The 23,954-nt window shown below is 34.1% G+C and overlaps 2 protein-coding genes across 2 annotated transcripts in view; one reads left to right on the top strand and one right to left on the bottom strand.

Moving 5' to 3' along the window:
* The window catches only part of LOC100368243 (structural maintenance of chromosomes protein 3), a 31,642-nt gene extending 27,370 nt beyond the window's left edge, over positions 1-4,272 (top strand). The window contains exons 25-29 of the mRNA XM_085504282.1: positions 673-840; positions 2,139-2,210; positions 2,360-2,537; positions 2,673-2,779; positions 3,248-4,272. Of these exons, the coding sequence (XP_085360408.1) occupies positions 673-840; positions 2,139-2,210; positions 2,360-2,537; positions 2,673-2,779; positions 3,248-3,319 (597 nt within the window). The 3' untranslated portion in view covers positions 3,320-4,272. The remainder of the gene's footprint in view (positions 1-672; positions 841-2,138; positions 2,211-2,359; positions 2,538-2,672; positions 2,780-3,247) is intronic.
* Positions 4,273-6,924: 2,652 nt separating this feature from the next.
* The window catches only part of LOC100368094 (dedicator of cytokinesis protein 7-like), a 43,060-nt gene continuing 26,030 nt past the window's right edge, over positions 6,925-23,954 (bottom strand). The window contains exons 19-41 of the mRNA XM_085504587.1: positions 22,831-23,078; positions 22,236-22,331; positions 21,734-21,874; positions 21,192-21,305; positions 20,399-20,709; positions 19,344-19,629; positions 18,330-18,512; positions 17,983-18,124; positions 17,465-17,567; positions 17,122-17,215; positions 16,254-16,388; positions 15,242-15,394; positions 14,647-14,805; positions 14,090-14,202; positions 13,600-13,780; positions 13,367-13,510; positions 12,935-13,066; positions 12,150-12,284; positions 11,770-11,950; positions 10,558-10,703; positions 9,774-9,917; positions 9,023-9,132; positions 6,925-8,374 (exon numbers count right to left, since the gene is read on the bottom strand). Coding sequence (XP_085360713.1) covers positions 8,164-8,374; positions 9,023-9,132; positions 9,774-9,917; positions 10,558-10,703; positions 11,770-11,950; positions 12,150-12,284; positions 12,935-13,066; positions 13,367-13,510; positions 13,600-13,780; positions 14,090-14,202; positions 14,647-14,805; positions 15,242-15,394; positions 16,254-16,388; positions 17,122-17,215; positions 17,465-17,567; positions 17,983-18,124; positions 18,330-18,512; positions 19,344-19,629; positions 20,399-20,709; positions 21,192-21,305; positions 21,734-21,874; positions 22,236-22,331; positions 22,831-23,078 — 3,662 coding nt within the window. The 3' untranslated portion in view covers positions 6,925-8,163. The remainder of the gene's footprint in view (positions 8,375-9,022; positions 9,133-9,773; positions 9,918-10,557; positions 10,704-11,769; positions 11,951-12,149; positions 12,285-12,934; positions 13,067-13,366; positions 13,511-13,599; positions 13,781-14,089; positions 14,203-14,646; positions 14,806-15,241; positions 15,395-16,253; positions 16,389-17,121; positions 17,216-17,464; positions 17,568-17,982; positions 18,125-18,329; positions 18,513-19,343; positions 19,630-20,398; positions 20,710-21,191; positions 21,306-21,733; positions 21,875-22,235; positions 22,332-22,830; positions 23,079-23,954) is intronic.

Raw genomic sequence — 23,954 nt, 5'->3', positions numbered from 1 at the left:
AACGTAAGGGCAATTGAAGAACAAAATTATATGTAAATTTCAGTCTCAATGTCAATAATACGTCAGAAATATGTTCTGATGCATTGCAGAAAAAATCTTGAGTATCAGTGGCTCGTTCAAAACAACTTTATATCTTGCAATATACTGTGGAATATTTTATTTTCGCTGGAATTAATTTTTGCTGAAAAGGCTTTTTGGGCGTTTTGTATGGAATTTATTTTCACTGATTTTTGATGAGTTTAATGTGAAATATTAGAAAAAAAGTATATTTGCTGGATTTTATTTTCACGGAAGCGAAAATAAAGTATTCTACAGTATACTTATAGGCATAAGTATATATTGCAAGATGAGTCAACAAATGTTTTCTTGTGTTATTCTACATTGCTGTAATGTTCAGTGCACATCTGACTAGCAATAACATACTATTAATAGCAACAGTCACTTACACTTCTCTTAGGAATCTTGTTTTTATGCCCACTGTAAGCAAATTTACAGAAATGTTTTGTTTTTATCTAAAAAAAAACATACTTTGAGTCAGTAATGTTTTTCTGAGTGTTAAAATTCACTGAGAAACCTGGTCACCTGACTGGGGAAACTTCATGGAAATAAGGCTTGAAGAGAACACTGTCTGAATGTCTGTAAATCAAATCTTGTATTGTTGATATTTTACAGGCCATTACTGAACTGATGCAAGTGTTGGAACACAGGAAATATGAAGCTATCCAGCTGACTTTTAAACAAGTGTCCAAATACTTTAGTGAAGTATTCCATAGATTAGTACCAGGTGGACATGCTACATTGGTAATGAAAAAAGGGGATATAGATCAGTCGTCACAGGAGGTATGTCTCTTTAGAATTCTGTATTTGCACCCTCAAGTACAAGCATAATTTTAAGGGAATGGAAAAAGTGGGCGGTGTGGGTTTGTGGGGTTTATATATGGACAGCTGCAGTACTGTTCAAGTGTTGCAGTGTATACCGTATATTAGTGCTGTAAAGTATTCGTTGTTACTGGGGTTTATTATCACTATTTTGGTATTTGATCACTTGGTTTTAAATTCACTGATTTTTCGAGTGACAGTGCGTTCTGTTGTAATTTTTCATGTTTACATAGATTCAGTATAGCTGATTTCACTCGGCCATGAAAATATTGAAATTAAATCCAAGTGAATAATTAAATTAAAACTCATTTACTGTACAGCTGTGGCATAAGCTTTGGCTTCTTCTTGGTACAACTTTGCTGCTATGTGGCATTGCCTTCACTTCAATATTAGCTTCATATTTATGTCTTTTTAGTCCACGTTCGAATGAAGATCAAAATGGGGACTTATAATTCGGTCTCCGTCCGTCCATTAGGAGTCCTATTTCAGAACCCCGTGGACCAAATCTGTTCATTCTTTGCATTTGCCCAGTACTTTATCTGGGACATATGCACATGCAGTAATTTACTGATTCAATCCAAGATGGCTGACTGGCAGCCATTTTGTCAGTTTTCATTCAAATTTGATACAAACACTACATGTTGAGATACATGTCCATTATGATATGTTTTGTGTATTTTTTGAGCCTGGACAAATGAAGTTCAGTTTGGATACAAAAAATGCATGAATAGCATATCCTGTTTAATTTCTGACCATATATTACGATTTTGGAAGTCATTTAATACATCTTATTTCTGTTGATACTAGACTAGCCAATTATTCGCTCTAAATTATTAACTATGCTTTTAGTCCATATCACTAATTTTAACTTGAATAACATTTTCTCTAATTCCAATGGGGACTATGTCATTAACCTTGTTGAATTTGGGGAATGATTAATAGTGAGTCCTAATCTAAAATTCAGCATGTCTTGTTTGTAACTGTTAAAATTATAGGCATGCAATCAATTTGCATTCACAAATGATGTGTAGCAATATTTCAAAAAGTATTCAAACTCAACTTTATCTAGTTTCCAAGAAATCCACACAGAATTAAACACTATATGAGTAATGACACTGATACCACATGCCAAAGCCTATGTGGCAGTGGTACTGTATAGTCAGTCGTATGATGTGAAACTACTCATTCAGTTGACTGAAGTTTATAAAATGAAAATACTAAATACATTAATTGAATGATTTCTTGTATAATTCTGCTAGATGGATAGCGAATCTAGTCAGGCTCCTGTTGGTACACCATTAGTGGAGCAGTTTACTGGTGTTGGAATCAAGGTATGTAACGATAAACCTTACATAATTTGGGGTCAAAAGAAAATAATAGTGTTACCTCAAATTCTTTATAACAACTAAATATACTCATTGAAACAAGTCATTTCTTGATGGCATTCTTTTTGAGATAAATCTGTTTGTTGTTTATTCAGGTATCGTTTACTGGTAAGGCTGGTGAAACCCGTGAAATGCAGCAGCTTTCTGGTGGTCAGAAGTCACTTGTAGCTTTGACTCTTATATTTGCAATTCAGAAATGTGATCCTGCTCCTTTCTATCTCTTTGATGAAATTGATTCAGCTTTAGATGCCCAACATAGGAAAGCTGTGGCAGGTAAGTGACCAAGGCTGATTTTCACTCAAGGCTGGCATATTATTACAACATTTTTATTAATTAACTCGTTACTGTATTTCACTTATACGGAATAGGTGTTTGTAAATTGCATAAATATTTTATTTTCATTTTCAGACATGATTCATGATTTAGCTGATGATGCACAGTTCATCACTACCACCTTTAGACCAGAACTGTTAGAATCTGCTGATAAATTTTATGGTGTTCGTTTTCGTAATAAGGTATGTATCATCTCATAGGTAACTTGCTCAGTGACACTATTATGTGCAGTGCAGTGTAATTTCATCATCTGAGCAAACACTTGTGTATTAAATTTGACTTGTTTGGACAAAATAATCTCTGGTTGTAGTTTCAATCAAACCTAGATGCTGTCAGCTGCATTTGTCATTTTTCCCTCCATGTTTTGTTGTGGAATTCCCCCATTGTGATTATTTTTTTCGTCATTACATATGTAGTTCAATTTTCATATAATTCATACTTACGAAAAAAAGAAATCAGAGTTCAAAATCAAAATTAATCATTTAATTTTTGTGGCCGGCACACACCTTTCCTGCATTACACGAGAACTGATAGTAAAGAGAAAATCAGATATTTAAATTGGGGATAAAATTCTGTGATTCATCTTGGAACTCGGGGATAACTCTCATGTATTTATTATGATTTAAAATTTGTTTATTTTTCCCCTACAGGTTAGTCATATAGATACTGTATCCAAAGAACAGGCTAAGGACTTCTTGGAAGATGACGAAACACATACATAATGTTTAGTATCACAAGTATCTGTAATTTTTCAGAAAATTGTTTAGTACTTAGATTTCCAATTATATAAAGATAGCAATTAGATTTGAAATTAGTCTTTGTCACCAACATGGACGTTGCCCTCCGTTTAGTTTTTAACCCTTGATTGTTTTCTGTTCAAGTCAATTAAATTTATAATGCATGTTTGTAACACTGCCTTAATTTCTTTAAAATTGTCTTCATCTATAATATTAATGCTGTATTTAATATTTTGAACAGTGTCTTTAATTTGGTACATTCAGTATTACGGTAATAGTTATCAAAATTGCCATTTCATTATTAAATCAATATTTTAAATAGTCAGTTATATGCGAAAAACTTTTTATATTAGAAATTTTTGATGTAAATGTGGCGTTATATTTTCATTCTATATTATATTATATTAATATTCTATGTTTTGTATTATCTTACTCAACCCATGTTGTATGCTAGGGGTACCTACCTGTGTGTCATGTGAACTGAATATTGCTCCATATAATATATATACATGAGACATTGATCATAAGCATTGTATTTATTCTATTAAAAGAGCATCACCAATATCATCACAATAAAACCCAAATATGTTTGTAGTGGGTACATCAAACTCACTATGTTTCTAATAGAGAAAATACTACCTCTCCATCAGGCCATTGTTTCAAAATGTTTTTTTGTGACGATGTAAACAATCTTGATTCTTTATCATGCTTACAGATTTGAGATTCCATGCTGTTTTTTTCAGTAGAATATTTTCACAGCTCTGTATTGTTCCATTTTGACAGTTGTTGTTTAGCTTCGCTGCTTTCCTTGTATAACACTACAGGTGGTCCTCACAAGTGAATAAATCAAATCTACAGTACTTTTACCATGATGATAATGTATTACCGTCATGAATTCAGCTTTATAATCCGTGTAAATAAAGTTTTCCTTCAATGTTTATTGGCAATTATTTCTGTAGTTGGTGCAGGTATGGCCTTGGATGTAATCACTATTTTGATTCTGTGATGGTTGTTTTATGATTTGATTTAAAATTACCATAAAGGTTATATATTTTTATGTACTGTAAATGCATTAATTATTCACTGGGTTTTAATTTTGCTTTTTCGCTGATAAATTAAATCTACTAGAACATGTTTAAAATAACAATAAAACTTGTTATCTTGACAAATTTGTGAAATTAAAACAGTGAATATGTTTACCGTTAAACATCAAAAAAGTGAAATTAAATGTCAGTGAAAATAGCTTGTTTTACAGTATCTTAGTACACTCGGACATGCCTTGACTGATTTGTTCAAGCTAGTATTTAACATTGCTCAGGTGTGCCCACTGAATTTTATTAAAATGATGAAACTTCAGTTTTAATACTTGAGAAATAAGATTGCCTACTAATTTGGGTTGTTGTGAAAACATTAACATTGGGTGAATATCGTAGTTCAAAATTATTAATATTGAGCGAATTTCTTGTTAAAGTGCCTGTGAATTGCACTCATTTTTGTTTTCGGTTTTTTGTTGCCCTGAAATGGACATTTTTAAAAAAACAATATTCTTAGTATCCATGGACCCTTCCAGCTTCTCCACCGCCAAATGTCAGACAAAGGGGGTTGGCCATGCACTGAATACAGAAAAAACTTTTACAAGTGTGTGAATTACTAGTAAGCTGATGGAATAAATGTCTGTCACTTTTATTTCGCTTATGGAAAATTTAAAACTATTGGTTATCTGGCGACATTATACTGCACGCTTATGCACAATCGATATCCAAGAACGTGATCACTAACATACAATCGCTGCTTACTAAGTGGCATGCTGAAATTGATTACAAAAATAATACTCAGTAAATTTGGCCTAAATTTCTGTCTACCCATGAATGCTCGTTTCGTTGGATGGATACGACTTCCTAAGATAGTAGTTCTCCACACACTAAATGTAGCAAACATGGCTGAATCAAACTATGACTCGGCCCTTCCTTGGCTGAGTTGGGCTGTAGAGATTTGTCCAGTTTAAAATCCATCAACGCCAATTCAGGACATGGTGGGTCAATACTGAGTGGTCATTCCGAGTTGTGTATATACCTGCTGGACAACTAAAAGACAATATTATTATAGAAAGTTATCTTGTGTATAGCTAGCAATACCTCACAATGTTGTAATGAGAAGCAGCATTTTGGAAATTGTTTTATATTCCTCTGGTACGGTCTGGGTTAATTTATTTCACTGCATAAACTCGTTACTGGTAGCATGGTGGTTGTTGCTTCGGACTTGTGATAAGTAGACCAAAGTTCAAATCCTACTTTGGGTTGAACAGCAAAAAGGCTCGATCCCTACTGTGGGAGAGTGTCACAGACTCGATGGGAAGGGTAATTCCACTGGTCGAGACTCATTCAACGAACGCGACTTTGGGGGGGGGGGGCCTTGGTTAAGGTCTGTTTGTAATTTGGCCAAGTCTGGTTGACGCCAGGATAGCGCATTGAATTGCCATTTGATAGGAAGATGGGTGCACAACCCTGTCATGTCCCAAACATGGAAATGGCTTCTGTGGTAAAAATGCACTACCCGGTATGTGTTGGCACTCTCACTTGCAATTTGCACATGAAAAAAAAAAAAAAAGGCGAGAAAGACAACAGTAACAGTCAATGTCCAGAACTGTCACCTGGCACAAAAACATTTAAAAAAAAAATACATTGCATAAACCTGGCTGAATTTGACAGATGCAGCAAATGATAGATAACTAACTCAAAATGGCTTACTCTGCCTGAATGATGAGACATGGAACTAGCGATAGTGTGCTCTAATATGTCCTGGGGAGGGGTAACTTCAGAATATCTTAGCTGCCAAAACATTCTGACTTTATGCCTTGCATGATAGATGTGCCGACTACTTGGAGTGCAGCAGGTAAAGTTCATTTGGATCAGGCAAGTCTATCATGTTTTCCTTCATATAACTGGTATACGTATCTGGTAATCTAGGTGGTATCAGTTACATCGGAGACGCTTTTGCTGTTTGAATAACTGAATCCATAAGGAGTGATAACTGTCCTATAACATTGGAAACAGTACTGTACAGGTGTTGGAATAGTAATAATGACAATCTATGAACAACTTACTTTAATAATTAATAATTACCATATTAGAAAATTTGTATTCTAAATATGGGATGATTACACACGTAAGCATCCTATAATAATAAAAAACATGACTGCCACCAGGGTTTGACGGGACTCCACACAAAGAAGTTAGCTGATTCTGTCCTAAATTTTTTGAATTTCGCCATTGCCATGATGTATCATTGGGAGCAAAAGATGTATAATTATAAGGTTGTTACGAGGATACTGAAAAGTTTGCACTCAGTACGCCGTCACATCGACCTCCATTTCGTGTCGGTCGATACTCCCACTGTACTGTCTTCATGCATACTTTTCGGTATCGTCGTAATAACCTCATAGTATCACTACTGTGAATGATATCCACAGTGGTCATATGATAATGTGTCCCATGTCAAATCCATATTTATGTTCATGTTAGAAGTGGGTCTAGTCTAGTCACAATCAAGTTTCAGATACAGCTGTGAAAAATTGAAGTTCACACAAAATATAAAATTATTACAAATACTTTATTAGATAATCTTATATACAAAATATTAGAAACACACACTTTAAATGTACATTATAACTGGCAGTGATAGCTATTGTGGACAAGAAATTTTGACATGATTTAGTAAAGCTATTTTCACTCCATAGTTAAGAAACGTAATTCAGTATTACAAATTATGTCCATAAGTTAATTAGACAAAGGCACAGAATGAATGAGAAAATACTCTAGATATGTCGTGGTTCAAGTTTAAATAATATGACCACTCTGTACACTACATGTATTTATAAACTGTATTGTACTTTATATATAATAGTAGTAAATATTATATAACAAACACTAGATAGAACATGGACGTTAACGTTCTACAAATTGCTGTACTTGTATTCATACATTATCAACCAAAGTTAAGGCATTGCTGTAATGAATGTAATTATTTTTCAGAATGCAAGATAAAAATTCGATTAAAATTATAGCTACCGTAATCTTGGTATTCCATTTTTGTGTGTGGATATACTTGACGTTACTGCTAATATAACTGTGGTCATTTTTGTCTTAAGTTTATAAAACATGGATCTTTGGTTGCCATGTGCTCGATATGCACCAAAAAGCATTGACAATGCACAGTTCCAATTGTGTATTTAAATGCCAAAGTTCTTAACAAGCAGCGATCCAGGAGTGTGGGTGTTATTCTGACTGTATAGTGCTGTGATCAGTCATTGCTTGCAATGTATCGTAATGGGCTGATCATATTTGGTTGAATCACAAAAATGTAAATGGCCAACAATCAGCTATATTTGGTTGAATCTCAAAAAAATATATGACGTGCACCTGCAACCCAATATGCATGATCCTCATACAAAATTTGAATTACCTTCTTCATCTCCGAGAAATGGTTCTGGACTTGTTTAAGTATCAGAATTTAACAAACTTTAGGACAAAAATGGCCGCCAGTCAACCATTTTTGATCAAATGGTCAAAGAATGTTCGAGAAATGATTGGACGCACGGACGGCCAAAACGAAAATTAATAGTTCCCTATTTCGGACTTCGTCTAAAAAAATACCACAGCTGCATGTTCTTTTTAGTGTCTATGATATAACTGAACATCAAAAAGAATTGCAAACAAGTTTGGACAGATTATTATTGTTAGAAGTTGCGAACAGCTACAGCATATCACACCAACAACATTGTACTGTTGGTGGATGTAAAGATTTACAGTATAAAAAAATTAAATAATCCTTCACAACTGATATGCTTTAGTCTTATGACTACTACCTTTGCTAGAACCAGTGCTGCGGGATCTGGGATTTCGTTTTATTGTACCCATTCTATTACATATCAGTGGTTTTAAACGTTCAGTGAACCAATGATAGTTTCTTTCAAGTTCACGTTGGTACTCTTTCTGGTCTGGTCCAATTAGACTCTTGTTTTTATGCAATGCCTCCTCACACCTGAAAATAAGTCAGATCTGAATATTTACATATGTATGATTGGTGTGAATAAATATATGAGTAAACATGAATATTGCTTGAAGATTTAGAAACAATGTGAACATCATTCTCAAATTTCCAGTGAGATTTTAAATTTCCAAACAAGGAATTTTGACAATGATGTGTATCAAAATACCATTATGTTCAACATATGTACCAAGTTTGAACTGAATCTGTCCAAGCATGACTGATATCTGGTTCTGGAATGGTGAAAATGTGTGATACATTTTGATACATTTTTGACATTAAAATGGCTGCCATTCAGCCATTCTGAATTGAATCAGGAAACTGAATCTGAGCTGAATCTGTCCAAGCATGACTGATATCTGGTTCTGGAATGGTGAAAATGTGTGATACATTTTGATACATTTTCGACATTAAAATGGCTGCCATTCAGCCATTCTGAATTGAATCAAGAAACAAATGATGTGTACATGTCTGTTGTAACTGTAAAGTTTTAACTGTCCGAGTATGTGTGAGATACGACTGGATATCGATGAATGCACACATGCATGAAGATCAATCCTAAAAAGAAAGTTAACATCTGACTTCCAATACTGAAATGGTACTAGATAATATCAATGCATGAAATAGTAGGAATGAACTTACTTGTTTGAAAATTCCTTGAAAGAAAGTCTTAATTTATTGTAGTGTTTATCCATTGTTTTAGTAGTTTCTGAACAGTCTGATAAGAACACTAAGGCCACTTCTAAAGGACCCTGTCAAAAAGCAATGATAGAAAATAACTTTCAAAAATTAATTTCAACATCCATGAGGAAGAGGCATGGGGAGAACTAATTTTGAAAACTTATCAATATATTTGCCATATAAAGAAGGCTACACTTGTTAAAGCTTGTGCATGTGTGTCGATATGATGCGCATATATGTGTATATGATGCACCATTGGAGCATAGAGATTTGCTGTGATCTTAAAAAAACATCTTACAAAATGTTTGTGATTACAATGTAGCTAAAACAAACATGTGTAAAATCGAAGGAGATAGGGGTCACAACATTTTTTGCTTGTGTCCCAAGAAGACTGAACAAGCTGAATTTTGAGATTCCATTTTAGCTCTAGATTCCTACAAAATCAGTCCTTGTAGACAGCACTGGTGAAGTGACTGGTTGGTAAAAATAACCATCCATTTGCACCGAAAGGTAAAATAACGTTAACTGCTGTTGCTATTAAATAACCATGTGTGTATCAAGGTTACTAAAACTCATTATGGGGATTGTTACTGCAGATTACTAGCTAGTTATTATATATTGTCAGGTACATACATGCTGGTTGACAAAAATGTAGACAAACTACATCACAGTGCACGGTTTATCAACTAATTCATCTTTTAGAAGACTTTACCTGGTTAACAGTGGTTCCTATACATCCCTGTAACACCATCTGTAACATTTTAGCATCAAGTGGATCCTGATAGATAGCAACTTGTAACTCTCTTGATTTCTTCTGAATGTCTTCAATTGCTACCTCTACTGGTGTCAATACAATCTTTCAAGACATAACAAAAACATATGTCATGCTTACTGCGTTTTGCTCATCAACAATCCATGGTATCTGGTATTTGTTACCTATATTATGATTGGCTCAAGAGAATCATGCTTGTAATATTCACTATGATTGGTACACTGACATGCTTTAACATTCACTATGATTGGTATACTGACATGTTTGTTACACTTACTATGATTGGCTCACTGACATGCTTTAACGTTCACTATGATTGGCTCAAGAGAATCATGCTTGTAATATTCACTATGATTGGTACACTGACATGCTTTAACATTCACTATGATTGGTACACTGACATGCTTGTTACACTTACTATGATTGGCTCACTGACATGCTTTAACATTCACTATGATTGGCTCACTGACAAGCTTGTAACATTCACTATGATTGGCTCACTGACAAGCTTGTAACATTCACTATGATTGGCTCACCTGCAAGCTTGTAACATTCACTATGTTTGGCTCACTGACAAGCATGTAACATTCATTACGATTGGTTCACTGACAAGCTTGTAACATTCTCTATGATTGGCTCACCGACAAGCTTGTAACATTCACTATGATTGGCTCACTGACATGCTTGTAAACATTCACTATAATTGGCTTTCAATATCACTTACCTCTTCTCTAAATATGACAGACAGTCTGGTTTTGATGTATGGGAATGAGTTAGACACAGTCAGGATAGTCTTACGTTTGTATTGTTCTTGTAAATCACCATGAGCACGGCCATCCAGTGTAAATGGCGTTGCATACATAAACCTTCCTGCAAATAGGACAAGAAATACTTTATTTTAGATGAGAATTTTTGCTGTTTTTGGTGTTTTGTATGGAATATATTTTCACTGATTTTTGACGAGCTCAATGTAAAATATAGAAAAAAGGTATATTCGCTGGATTTTATTTTCACTGAATCATCCTTTCAGCGAAAATACTGAAAATTAATTCCAATTGAAAATAAAGTACTTTACAGTATATGAAAACATATCACATATTATATTGTGAGAGTCATCTACAGATTACTAGACGCATTTGTAACATAAGTGTAAATATGGATGTGACATGGGACACATTATCATATGACCACTGTGGATATCATTCACAGTAGTGATACTACGAGGTTATTACGAGGATACCGAAAAGTATACACAAAGACAGTACAGCGGAAGTATCAACAGACGCTCAGCGGAGGTGGATGCGATGGTGTACTGTCTTATTATTATACATCTTTTCCTTCCATCAATGGAATGCCGAAATTCAAAATGTTTAGAACAGAATCAGTGAACTTCTTTGTGTGGAATCTGGTCAAACCTTAGTGGCAGCCATGTTTGTTTTTATTATTATCCATATTTGGAATTCATATTTCCTAATATGGTAGGATGAAAATATCTCGACAACGACAATTACTCACAAAAATTATTTTGAAAAACTGCAACTGCACATCCACTAATGTGGTTAGACTTGATGCATAAATTAAATGATTTCTTGCAAGAGTAGCTCTGTAAAATCATGATTTTTCTGTCGTTATGACATCCAGAGTTGGTCATGTGATAAAAAAGTTTGTGGACTTTTCTCGTATAAATCACTACTACAAACAAGTGATATGAAGTGATAATTCATTTTGATGTTTTGAGAACAGGAAAACAATGAGGTCTATTGTTCTATCTACATGTTCGCATAAATTTAATTTTAATTAGCAGGTTTTACTTACTGGTGCAAATATCAAAATAAAAAACCAGCTGTACAGTATAATGTATTGTAAATTTAATTAAATTACCGAAATCCAAAACACAAGATGACAACATACACATGCATTCAGCATAGGTACTTACGAATGTTTATATTTTTTTCAAAATGTGTTTCCCGACTGAGAGTTTCATAGAAATCAAAGTATGGCTCCACGTAAGTAATCTGGACATATGCTTTCTTGGCTTGTAACTTCTCTCGGTCTACCATATTGGAGTCTTTGACCACTTCAACGACATCGTTACCAAATCTCTCATTGTAGAAGGACTGTCAAAGTCAAAAACAAAGTCAAATTACTTTTGCTGTATGGGTCATTCAGCCATAAATTTCAGTGTTTTGTTAATGCCCCTTATATATATTGTACTTATGAACACACGATAATCACATGCTATGATTAGAATAATACAGTCAAGACAAGCACTGTAATTTGACATAAAAACTATCTTCTATAAGAAATGATTCTTACCTCCAGTCTATTAGCTATTTCAGGTAGTTTTGTTATAGGTGGCTCTTTATACACATATTCCTGACCATCTAAATCCCCAAACATGTTGCCATAGAAACCAACACGGAAGTATGTACCAAATAATCTCTTATGGCCCTGCAATTACCAATATTGATATTAGCCTGCATATAAAACTGAATATAACAGAGATCTGACAAATGCAAATGATGTCTGCTATTTTATAGTGAAATAAAATACTCCAATCTTGATTTAACTGTAGAATGTTATACATAATTACTGCTTAAAGCTGCATTCCTACTTTGCAAATCTGTCAGGTACGACCCCCTGATATACACTATCAAATATTGAGATTGTGGATGGGTACTGGAGAATTTAATGGTACAATTCACATACAAATGGCTTTAGTGATGGTTAGGAATGAATCCCATGGTGCTACTGACTAAAATGAGTTAGGGATACACATTGGTTTGAAACCTTCAGTCCAACATCCACTGTTATTTACAGGTTTTCAATATTTCTCAAAATATTTACAATGTAAAAATACATTCCACATTACATTGAATACATAAACCATGTATAAAGTTGATCACCGCATGAAATCACACTTGTATATCAAATGGTGTTGTCAAGTCTAACAAAAGTAAGCGTGAAAAGCCACGTTTTGCAAAGTTGAAGCCATCTTGCTAACTGATACTACACAGTTCTGAATATATAATCATAAATAGTAACATAATCAACAACACTGGAACACATGAATTATCCCTATCAATACAAAGATCTCTTACCTGCTGTACAATTTTGTTAAATGCGTCTCTGATTTTGCCGTGCATGATTGCTAGCTTTTTGTAGTCTTTATTGGCTTCATGAATAGGAATTAGTATTTTGTAAACTTCATTCACTGTTTCAAACATACCAGCCTGGTGGGAAGATAAAGCATAGTGAAACAATTGTGACCATACCCATAAAGTAAATGATGTATAATGTGTGGCATAATCTGCGCACTTGGTGGCAGAGCTATCATCTACTGGCATTTAATGAGAGCTGCTGATAATGCACAAAGCAGCATTTGAATGGTTGTCAATATGCTAATGAGCTAATTTGCATACTACTTAAAAACAAAAATGGTGATACATGTATGAACAATCTTATTTTTGTTATTGTCACGTTGAGGTTAGAACACTGTAGAACAAAGATATGGTATATAAAAGATCACTTACATATGTAAATTTACTAACAGCTGTTTCCAATAAACCTACAAATCCACTCTCTGAAAATAGCTTGCCAGTACATATGCCTTCCTCGTCTGGTGATACCACGTCATCTGATACAGCACTCTCCTCTATCACATTGGGTGAAATTTTCTAAAATATATAACACACACAGAATCAGTTCAACTGTTCACAAATAATATTTTAAAATGTGAAAATTTTGATCTCTATTGGGAATTTACCTCCAATGCAACACATCCTACTGGTAAATACGGTTTATCTTCTATCATATGTAAATATTCGGCAACTAGAGCTGCAGAATGAACTAAACACTCAGCAGCTTCAGCATTATTATTATGCTCAGAGTGTTTATTGGCCATAGTCTGCAGCCATGTCAGACGTAAATCTGGAGAAGTTTGGTAACTGAAATAAAGAGAAAAAAAATTTCCAATCAGGCATTTCCCAGATTAAATATTGAATATTGACGAAATATTACATTAAAGCGGGGGAGTCATCACCTGTGCATGCGTCAGATGGCCACAGCGTGTTATTGTTTACAAACAATTGTCTACTCATGAGACTTTGCGTTTTTAGCATGTGTTGTTATCGTCGCTTGGGACTCAATTCCCGCGCATACACAGGTGACGACCCTCCCGCACAGGCAATTTTGATTAATAGAGGGTATATGGTACAGGTACATATATATATATATATATTAGTCACCATACTTACCCTTTGGCAATTCTATACATCAAATCAAGCAACATTTCTGGATCTTCTTGGAATTCTTTCATTTTAACAGTATCAGATAATATCATATGAAGATTAAACACTAAATCACGAACCTGAAAATAATCAAATTAACTAATCCACGTCAAAGATATATTTGTTTAAACACAGTGACATTCATGAGGCAGAGGTAGACATAGTATGGTATGAAAGAAAAATTTTGTTTTAATCTGAAGTTATATTACTGTAGAATACTTTATTTTAGCTGGAATTAATTTTCGGTGAAAAGAGTTTTTGGGTGTTTTGTATGGAATTTACTTTCACTGATTTTTGGTGAGTTGAATGTAAAATATAGGAAAAAAGGTATATTCGCTGGATTTTATTTTAACTGAATCAGTCCTTCAGCGAAAATAGCGAAAATTAAATACAAGCTAAAATATTTTATAGTATGGCAAATTTGTATTCCTTGGCTGTGGCAATAAACAGGGCAAACACACTGCCAATATTAAGATTTTGACAGGATTTTCACAGTTTGAAATGAATACCAGAAGTGTATTTACCTGTTCTGGAAACGTAGTATCTTGCAGTTCACCGTCATTCTCTGCATATGTCAATATCGTTTTTAAGGATCGTCTTAAAAACTGCTCATTAAAGGTATGGTCAGTTCCAACCAAGGAGGACAGAGACATAGTAACTTGCATCTTGACCCTTGCAAAGTTCTAAAAGAAACAGAGTACTTACAATTTATTTAATATTATTTTATTGATTTGTTTCCAACACTGTATAAATATTGTCACAGCTTTATTGTCTGAGTACATAGAGCAGTGTTTGTCTTCTCACCACCAGACTTTCTCACTCAAATTTGTCTGTACTTTTTTCTTATACTCTTCAATATTTCTGGAAATGAACCATAATTTTGGAGCCGAGAGACAAAATTTGAGTAAATTTCAGTTTAACTCAAAAAATTTGGCTATTTTTGTCCCGATTTTCTTAAGAAAAGTGCAGATTATAAACAGAACTATTTTGTGAATTTGTGATGAAAAGAGGGAACTGGTGGTGAAAAGGTTAATGACTAGATAGCTTGTTTGCTCATTGAAATACTATACATGGGAAATGGTCACTGTGATGGCTCTTTAAACTAAAATGTTTACTTACGTTGCCTATTTCAAAGTTTTGTCTCATCAGCAAATACAGTGAAGCACTGGCATGAGATCTGACGACTGCTATACACGAACTACAGTGATTCAATAATCTTAAACAGAGATCTGCGCATTGTTCTGTTTCTTCTTCGAACAATAGTTCTGGGAACTGAAAGATGAACGAAAATAAAATAACATTTAAGAACACTGCAGTTTGTACTTAGGATCAATCTTTTCATTGATCAGATATGAAACAAATACATGCACGTGGGAACCAAACACCTACATAAATACCAATTAACTACATCATGCACTAGTCAAATCAAATTTCAGTTGATGACAAGTTTCATACTATTTTTAGCGATAGATACATTATTCCTATTTTCTATCATGAAGGTTGTGGTCATGTATAATTGTCTGTTCAAATACATTAAACAAATAAAAGACCAGCCAGATACATAAGACATTGCCTTACTGAATCAAAATCTCTATTGTATATGGCTATGTATGAAGACAATACAGCTAGCAACCTCTAGAGTGGAGCCCTCGGCTTAACCTGAGTTTCTACACTCAACTACTTCAACAACTATGAAGATTTATTCATGAGATTGCAAGTTTCAGAATGCCTGTAGTTACCAATTATACTAATTGACTGTCAGTAGATATTTAGTTTGAATCAATTCTCGGAGCGGATATCCGGGCATTTTCACCACTTGACTTGGCAACTATCACGGTGAAAACAAAGGCTGAAAACTCTCAGAAAACTGTACTTTGGGATAGTTGTTGAGACTCTCCTGAACAGTATAACAAAATTACTCTTACATGTGCAACATATATAAATTTGGTTGCTCAGAAAGTTAAGTTTGTGCTGTTTCCTCAAGTCTAAGCTGTTTTCATCGGCTCTTCGACCAGTGTTCCACAGCGGCTCACACAGAGCTCATAGGAATACATGGTATAGTGTACTATTCCTAGAGTGAACTTTAATTGATTGTAAAGCATACATTAATGATTACTGACTACAACTTTACCTTGAACACCAATGCTCTCTGAGTTCCTAAGATATTTTGTAAAGCGACCACACTTTGGTTGCACGCCAATTGATGCAGCAAGACACGTAACACACTGCCGAGCAAATTCTGAAGATTATCACATGACAATATAGTCTGAAATAAAAAACAAAACAAGTTTAGTTTTAATCAATAGCATGTGATTTTTAGTTGACCTAAAATAATAATGAAATAATAATGAGGAACAAGCCATGCATGGCACAGTCCCAGTTATCGAATTTAAGATATATAGTTTTGTTTATAGTATTAGAAATATGATGATTGTTTAACATTAAAATGATTGACATTTGTATCTGATAGTCAAACGAGTATTGAGAGATATTGCTCTGGAACAGCATTAATTAAAACAAAATCGGCCATTTTGAATACATGTATAATGAATATATAAAATTTGAACATAATCAGTCAAAGCAAGTCAGAGATATGGCACTAGAACCATATTCATTAAAACAAAATGGCTGCCAGTCGGCCATTTTGAATCTTATCTGAAAAACAAAATGATGTGCATCAAGGTCCTATAATGTCCAACGTATATACAAGGTTTGAACAAAATCCATCTGTAAACAGCCGGGAAATGCTTGATTTTTTAGCACAAAAATGGCCACCATTTGGCCATTTTTAATAGGATCATCAAACCAATATATCTGTATATCTATGGCATGATCTATAATGAATATTTAAAATTTGAACATAATCAGTTAAAGCAAATCAGAGATATGGCACTAGAACCACATTCATTAAAACAAAATGGACGCCAGTCCCCGTTTACGGACTAATTAACGGGGACTAATTAACAGGTGAAGAATTTAAGATGCATAATGTTACTCACGGAAACAATGAGTTCCAATGTGTCAAGTACAATCATATTCACTTCTGTTGCTAGGTTACTTTCCAGCAAAGCATCAGCTTCTAAATCACGAGGGCTGGAAAAAATAAAGAATATGAAAATATATTTTTTTCAAATGTTCTAGTTTATGCAACAATTCAGGGTGGTCACCATAATATTTAAGCAACAACACATACTTCTTTTTGTAAAACTATGATAAAAAAAATATCATCAGCTTACATGTGTTTTGATTTGAGATATAGTGCTACAAGAAGACTTGAGCATGAATGTACACAGATGGATATATGAAGTAATGCGAGTTGAAATAGAAAACATGACAACTTACTGATCTGTTGCATCAGCTGTCTGTTTCCATGTCTGTGTTTGATCTTTCCGCCATCGTAACCTTTCACCCTGGGTTGTAGCAAACACATTGGTTGGTTTGTCCGCTGCAAAGACATGTTCATATTACATACGGGGTTCAGATTTCAGTGTGATATCTGGCATAAAGGAACATTCATTCAAAGGCCATCAATTTACATACCCGGGTCAATTTCTCAGAATGCATATTAATTAGACAACCTGTCACAGGTAAAATTCATTTACAGCAATAACATTAGAATATATTCTGTATCAAATACATCTTTTACTTTGAAATTGAATTGTGATTTGATGTCTGACACCATGATGATTGAGCACTATATTGTTGCTTAGCAAAATTGTAAAACATCTAATCAGCACAAGCATCAACAAGTTTGGTCAAAATAAAGCAGTATCTGAGTAAAACCAAACTCTTACTTTTATGAAAGATGTCAACTTAAATCAGTTTGGTTCAAAATTATGATTAATCAATAAAAACTTTACCAGTTTGCCACTGTTTACTTCGTCTCTGCATCAAGTCCATACGAGCACCATAATTTCCCAGTATCGCTTCTTCTAGCTTTGCCTTGGCATCTACTGATTTTTTAAATGACATCCTAGACTGGGAGGTCAAATTCTTTTTTCCCTAAAACAGACAAAAAGAATAAGTTTTTAATATTCACAATTAAAACGTTTTAATAACCATATAATTATGCTTCTCAGCCATGAAATAATAATATTCTCATCTGTGATGAAATTAGAAATTATCATTTACTTCAAACATTGTAGACTCACAGATGGAGCTTAAAAATCATACACTTCTCAAAAAAACTTTAACTGATAAACCATACCTTATATTCAAATACTGAGACACAGAAGAAAAGAACATCCAGTAACTGTTGTAATCTGCTCTGTGAGTATTCACACCACCATTGATGTAGTATCTTTTTATCAACATTCTTAACGACCCACAGAAAACACATCAATAGATTCCTTGTAGATAATGGATTGAGACTGGTAGAGTTTTTAGGCCTCTGAATGTACAGAATTATTTAAATGAGTGACATATAATCATAAACATGCATGCATATTTTGTAGATTCAGGAATTTAGGGAGTTCAACTATAATATTAAGTGAGTTAAGGGTTCCCTAGTTGCTATAAAAGTTACTGTGCACAATTTCCTGTACTTCTGGTGCCAGCATAACTTTGTAATGAATATGCTATTCTAATAGCTTGGTCATGATATTATTTAAATTAGCACTGACGTAATCATTAAACACTTTTCAGCAAATGATCAAATTGCAAACAACATGCAACTCCATGGTTGAAACATTTTTGCGTCTTCTCAGTGAATTGCTTCAAAAGAGAGAAGTCCAAGCAAACATATTTCTTCCAGATAAAAGAGTTCCACAAATGCAAGAGAAGGCAATTTAAAACAAATTTGATATCACTTTTCATTTTCTAGATATTCTACTTTTTATCAGTATTATGTATTCTATCATCTTGATTCTTCAGCAAAGGATCATGGGTAAAGTATGACATCATACATATTGTAGAATCCCCTAAAACACAATTTTTTTAAAGATTAACTCCAAAATCTATACAGGCCAACTAGACCTACAGATTAACTTAGTATAAATTTGATAGCGAACAGATTTATTGTAACCAAACGAAAAGTTAACATTGACGTTTTGCCACTACTACGATTTTCTCTTCACTTCATTACTGGCAAGCCAAAAACTATATTTAGCCACAGAATGTATGGTTTCCTTCACTAACCAGTGAATTTAAAACTCATGAATATCCATACAACATAACATCTGAAACCCAGTGAATATTTCTTCGTCTACAACAGTATACTTACCTTTAATGAGGTAGGTTCTTGTACACTTACACCAGAAATTGCTGCCATGGCTATAGCTTGATTCAAAGGCATTTCATCATCCAAGATGGCCGACGGTGGCCTTTTACTAGGCTCTAAATTTCCATCATGCAACTGTGACAAACCATCCATAACTATTCCAATGAGAGGAAGGTAAAGCGATGCCACACGCATACGACATTCTCTGCTAGCGTAGCGTGAATCGGCATCATGGCATGCAAGGATATTTGATGTAGTGTCCACGGCTTGACGATGTAGGCTTGGATTACTAGAAAGACAACAAAAAATTGTAAATTACGAGTAAGTAAATTTTTTGTTTTTAAATTTATTTAACTAATACCGGTATGCAAGTACAGAAGACATATAATTTCGTATTAGTAGCGCATATCTTTTGACAAGTTTTGGCTTGCGTGCACTTCTATGAGAGATAGGCTTCTTATAGAACAATGTATGATACTGTTTATCATACACATCTATCCCGAAAACAATGGAATTCATCATATTTGCATTCATTCATTCATTCATTCATTCAAAATTAACCTTGAATGTTCAAATGACTGCATGAGAAGTATAGAAGAACATACAATACTCTTGAAAATAAACATTATTCCCCCCCCCCCCAAAAAAAAACAAACAAACAAAATTTGTTCAAAATATTTATTTGCAATCATTTCTATGTCCTTTATTTGGGGTGAACTACAACTACAACTGCACATCACTAACACTTTCAAGGTTATTGACATAACACCACTCAATGCAAAACGTTTTCCTTGCTATTTCAGGCTGTGTTACGAGAATACAGCAAATATAAGCACTTAGGCAGTACAGGATCACATTGACTAATCATCATACTACATAGTGTATATTTTGTGGTATTCTTGTGATTAGCAGAAGTGACATGCTGATAAAAATTCACACACTGCATTTTGCCACAGTAACAACATTCATATATTTGGGAGTAAATGTGAAGGCAGGAGGGGAGCAACAACAACTAAACTACCGGTCATCAGACAAGAAAAAGATGCATATACACTTACTGCTGGGTTTGCAGTATGTAGGACAAATCGGTAAGAATCAAACCAGTTATATAATGCTGTTGACGGAATTCAGTAGACAACTCAGCCATACTGCAACGCTGATCAGTTAATGTGTTGGACGATAAATATGAACTCTGTGATGTAGAACTTGCTATAGATGGACATGGAGATGACGCTGGAGATGACAATGGGTATGGCAAAGGAAGATTGATAGTCACATAGTGTTCATGACTGGAAATAATTCGCAGGAAATCTTGTTTCAGCATTGCTAAACTGGTCGGGTCTGCTAATTGCGATATTCTAAAAGACACCTAGAGATGGAGAGATCAAAGTGAAAAGTCAAAAATAGGTTTTTTTTACTAAAATTGACAGAAATATTTATTAACCTTTAATAGAGAATTGGAGGTATTGTCACAAAATGAACAAATCTGGGAAAAAACTTTACGCCAGAGACTACAACAACAAGGAGATACATTTTCCCCACATATAGTTTGACCTTCATCTATGATGATACGAACAAGGTAAAAAAAAAGAAAAAGAGAAATGTTATCGTGCATACGAACACCAGCATGAATAACTGACAAACTGAGGTCTATTTTCAGATAACAAGTAAAAACAACAGATAAATGGGTACCAAGTTATAATTTTTACTGACAGGAATACAAAAGTTTGTGAAAGTTGCTGACAATTTGTAAATTGAAGTGGTTTGCAGTCGGACATCATACAAGTCCCCCGAACAATCTGTACTAAATGGTTCAATTGATGTAAAAAATAATTCATATCAGATACTTACTTGTTTGCAATATGTCTGAATCAATGAAAAAACAAATGTGACATCCATCAATGATATCAAGTCAGCCAAGAAAAATGCAAGGCTAGAATTCACACACTGGCTAAATCGAAAGTCCTGTAATATATATGAAACACAAGACTATTATTCTCACCATGTTTAATAAGTTTATGACAAAGTACTGTGAAATACTTTATTTTCACTTGGAATTCATTTTCGTTATTTTCGCTGAAGAAATGATTCAGTGAAAATAAAATCTAGCGAATATACCTTTTCTCCTATATTTCACGTCAGAAATCAGTGAAAATAAAATTCATACAAAACACCCAAAACATATTTCATTGAAAATTAATTCTAGCTAAAATAAAAATATTTTACAGTATACAGGTTCCCCTCCATACTGAAGTGACTGATATTATTTGACAATGAATGTACGAGAATTTAACAAAATGGTAACACCAATGGCTGTCAGTCAGCCATACTGGTTAAAATCAAGTATATCTATTTTAGGAAAAATAAAACATGATTATCAACATGTTACATACCTTATTGTACCTGCTAATGATGTCTGTAGTGACTGAATTAGTAATAGTGTTAACATCATCAAGAAATCGAGATGGAAATCTTTCACAACGATTAATCATTAAACGTCCAGTCTGAGCAACGTATAAAGCCATGCTTTTAATCTGAAAATACAAGACAAATATAGGTTGAATAGAGCATATATTACCACTGAGATTCTCAGCAATGCAAACATTGAGTAACACTTAAATGAGGTAGGAATTATGTTTAGATAATTGGCCATATGCTGCAATTTATTTTCAATATTTCTCAGATCTGAGTAACACTTTAAACAGACTAAACAACATTGCACAAAATAATTAAACACAGTGTAAATATGGCAAGTCACTTAAGATACATGTAATTTGCTTTCCATCTCTAATTCTAATGTGACGCAATCAGCATTATATCTTGATTTATTCAGTTTTTTTTATAATAGCCTATATTTGAAATGTGTAGCACAAGAGTGAAAATAGTAAGACATACCATCATCTCAAAGAAGAACCAGGAATGCTGCAAAGCAGTTTCTTTAATAGAGCCACTGCACACAACCATCTGTAATGCTAATTCCTCATGTACTAACTACACAACAAAGAAAATAAAAGAAGAATAATTATTATTATTTGATTGGTAAATTATCTCACTGTGAGTATAGACTATCAGGATGCATCATTAAAACAGACCTCTACAGTAATCAATTGATTTTCAGTTCTTGGAATACAGATGTTGTTAACTTTGTAATGCATTGCATCATGGGAGATAGACAGAGAAGGCAACTTTGGAATGTTTTCGACAATTTCATGCACTGCAATATGGGATATGGAAAGGGAAGGTTTTTTTTGGAATGCTTTAACCATTTTTTACAATGCATCATGGGATATGGAAAAAAAAGGCAACTTCAAAATATTTTAATTACTGTTTAATGCATTGCATCATACAAGATTGACAGAGAAGACTTTAGAAAGTTTTCACTCTGTCATGCATTGCATCATGGGTAGTCACTGAAAAAGGTTACTTTGAAATGTCCAGTCCTGGTCAGTCCAATCAAGTCAAGTCCATTCCACTCCACAATTAAATGTACCTTTTTACTTGGCATTCTTCCACCCAAGCCCTGAACTGGAACATTCCCCATTCCAGTCTCAGCAATTGACGTTCTGGTAGCACTCCTCATTCTTTCATTGGGAGATCGTCCTAGTGTATAATAGTCAATTTCAGGTGATGTTGGAGTGACTGCTAAATCAGGATTGCTACTACTCAAGGAACGATTTGACAGGTTCAGTGTGTTTGGTCTAGCAAGGTCACCATATGGACTTTTGCTTGGTGAAGAAGCTGTCAAATAATGGAACAAAATAGTAATCAAAGAAAGCTTAGAAAGAACTCCCATGTGCTGAGAGTATTGGAGACACATTAAATATAATTTGAAATTACTTAGCTGAAAACTAATTATGCAAATCAGAAAATTAACATGAACAGATTTGATTGTAAAACTAATGAGGTCTGCGCAATGTAACAAAAACTCTATGTACCAAGTTTAATTGAAATGTGATTAGAACCAAAAAATTATGAATTATTATGCTAATTGGGGAAATAATATGAACAGAGTTTGACCCCAAACTAATTAGGTTTGTACATTGTCCTAGAGCATCTTTGTACTAAGTTTCATTAAAATGGAAATTAGTACTTTAGATATCAGTGTGAAAGCTTAAAATTGGTTAATTATGCAAATTGGGTAATTAATATGTACAGATTTTAACCCACAATTATCCAGGTCTGTCTATTGTCCTACAGCATCCATGTATAAACATTCATTGATATGTGATGATTACCGTAAAAACCCGCAAATAAGCGCCACCCTCAATTGAGAGCCACTCAGTGAAAATTTGTTACATTTGACCCTCCATTAAGAGCCACCAAGAGTTGAGTGGTTTTGTCAATAAGAACCCAGAAATAAGTGCCAGCCACCCGATTGTTTACAATCAGGCAGACACCGAGCTTATCGTGCCTCACTTCCACCTGCATTGTTTATTGCCCCACAGAAGGAGTGAGACAAATAAAGATTATCCCCATAACTTGCCTGATGGCCTGTGTAATTGAGAACGGAAGAATGATAGACGAAAGAAATGCACTGAGAGCGTGAATGTGACTGTCAACTTGTCCATTTTATATTTCTGACACACAATCGACTAATTCACAAACTATTCATAG

The sequence above is a fragment of the Saccoglossus kowalevskii genome, chromosome 10 (assembly GCF_978046115.1).
Source record: "Saccoglossus kowalevskii chromosome 10, keSacKowa6.1, whole genome shotgun sequence".
Classification (NCBI taxonomy): Eukaryota; Metazoa; Hemichordata; class Enteropneusta; family Harrimaniidae; genus Saccoglossus; species Saccoglossus kowalevskii.
The sequence above is the reverse complement of the archived record's forward strand: the minus strand, read 5'-3'. Positions and strand labels throughout refer to the sequence as shown.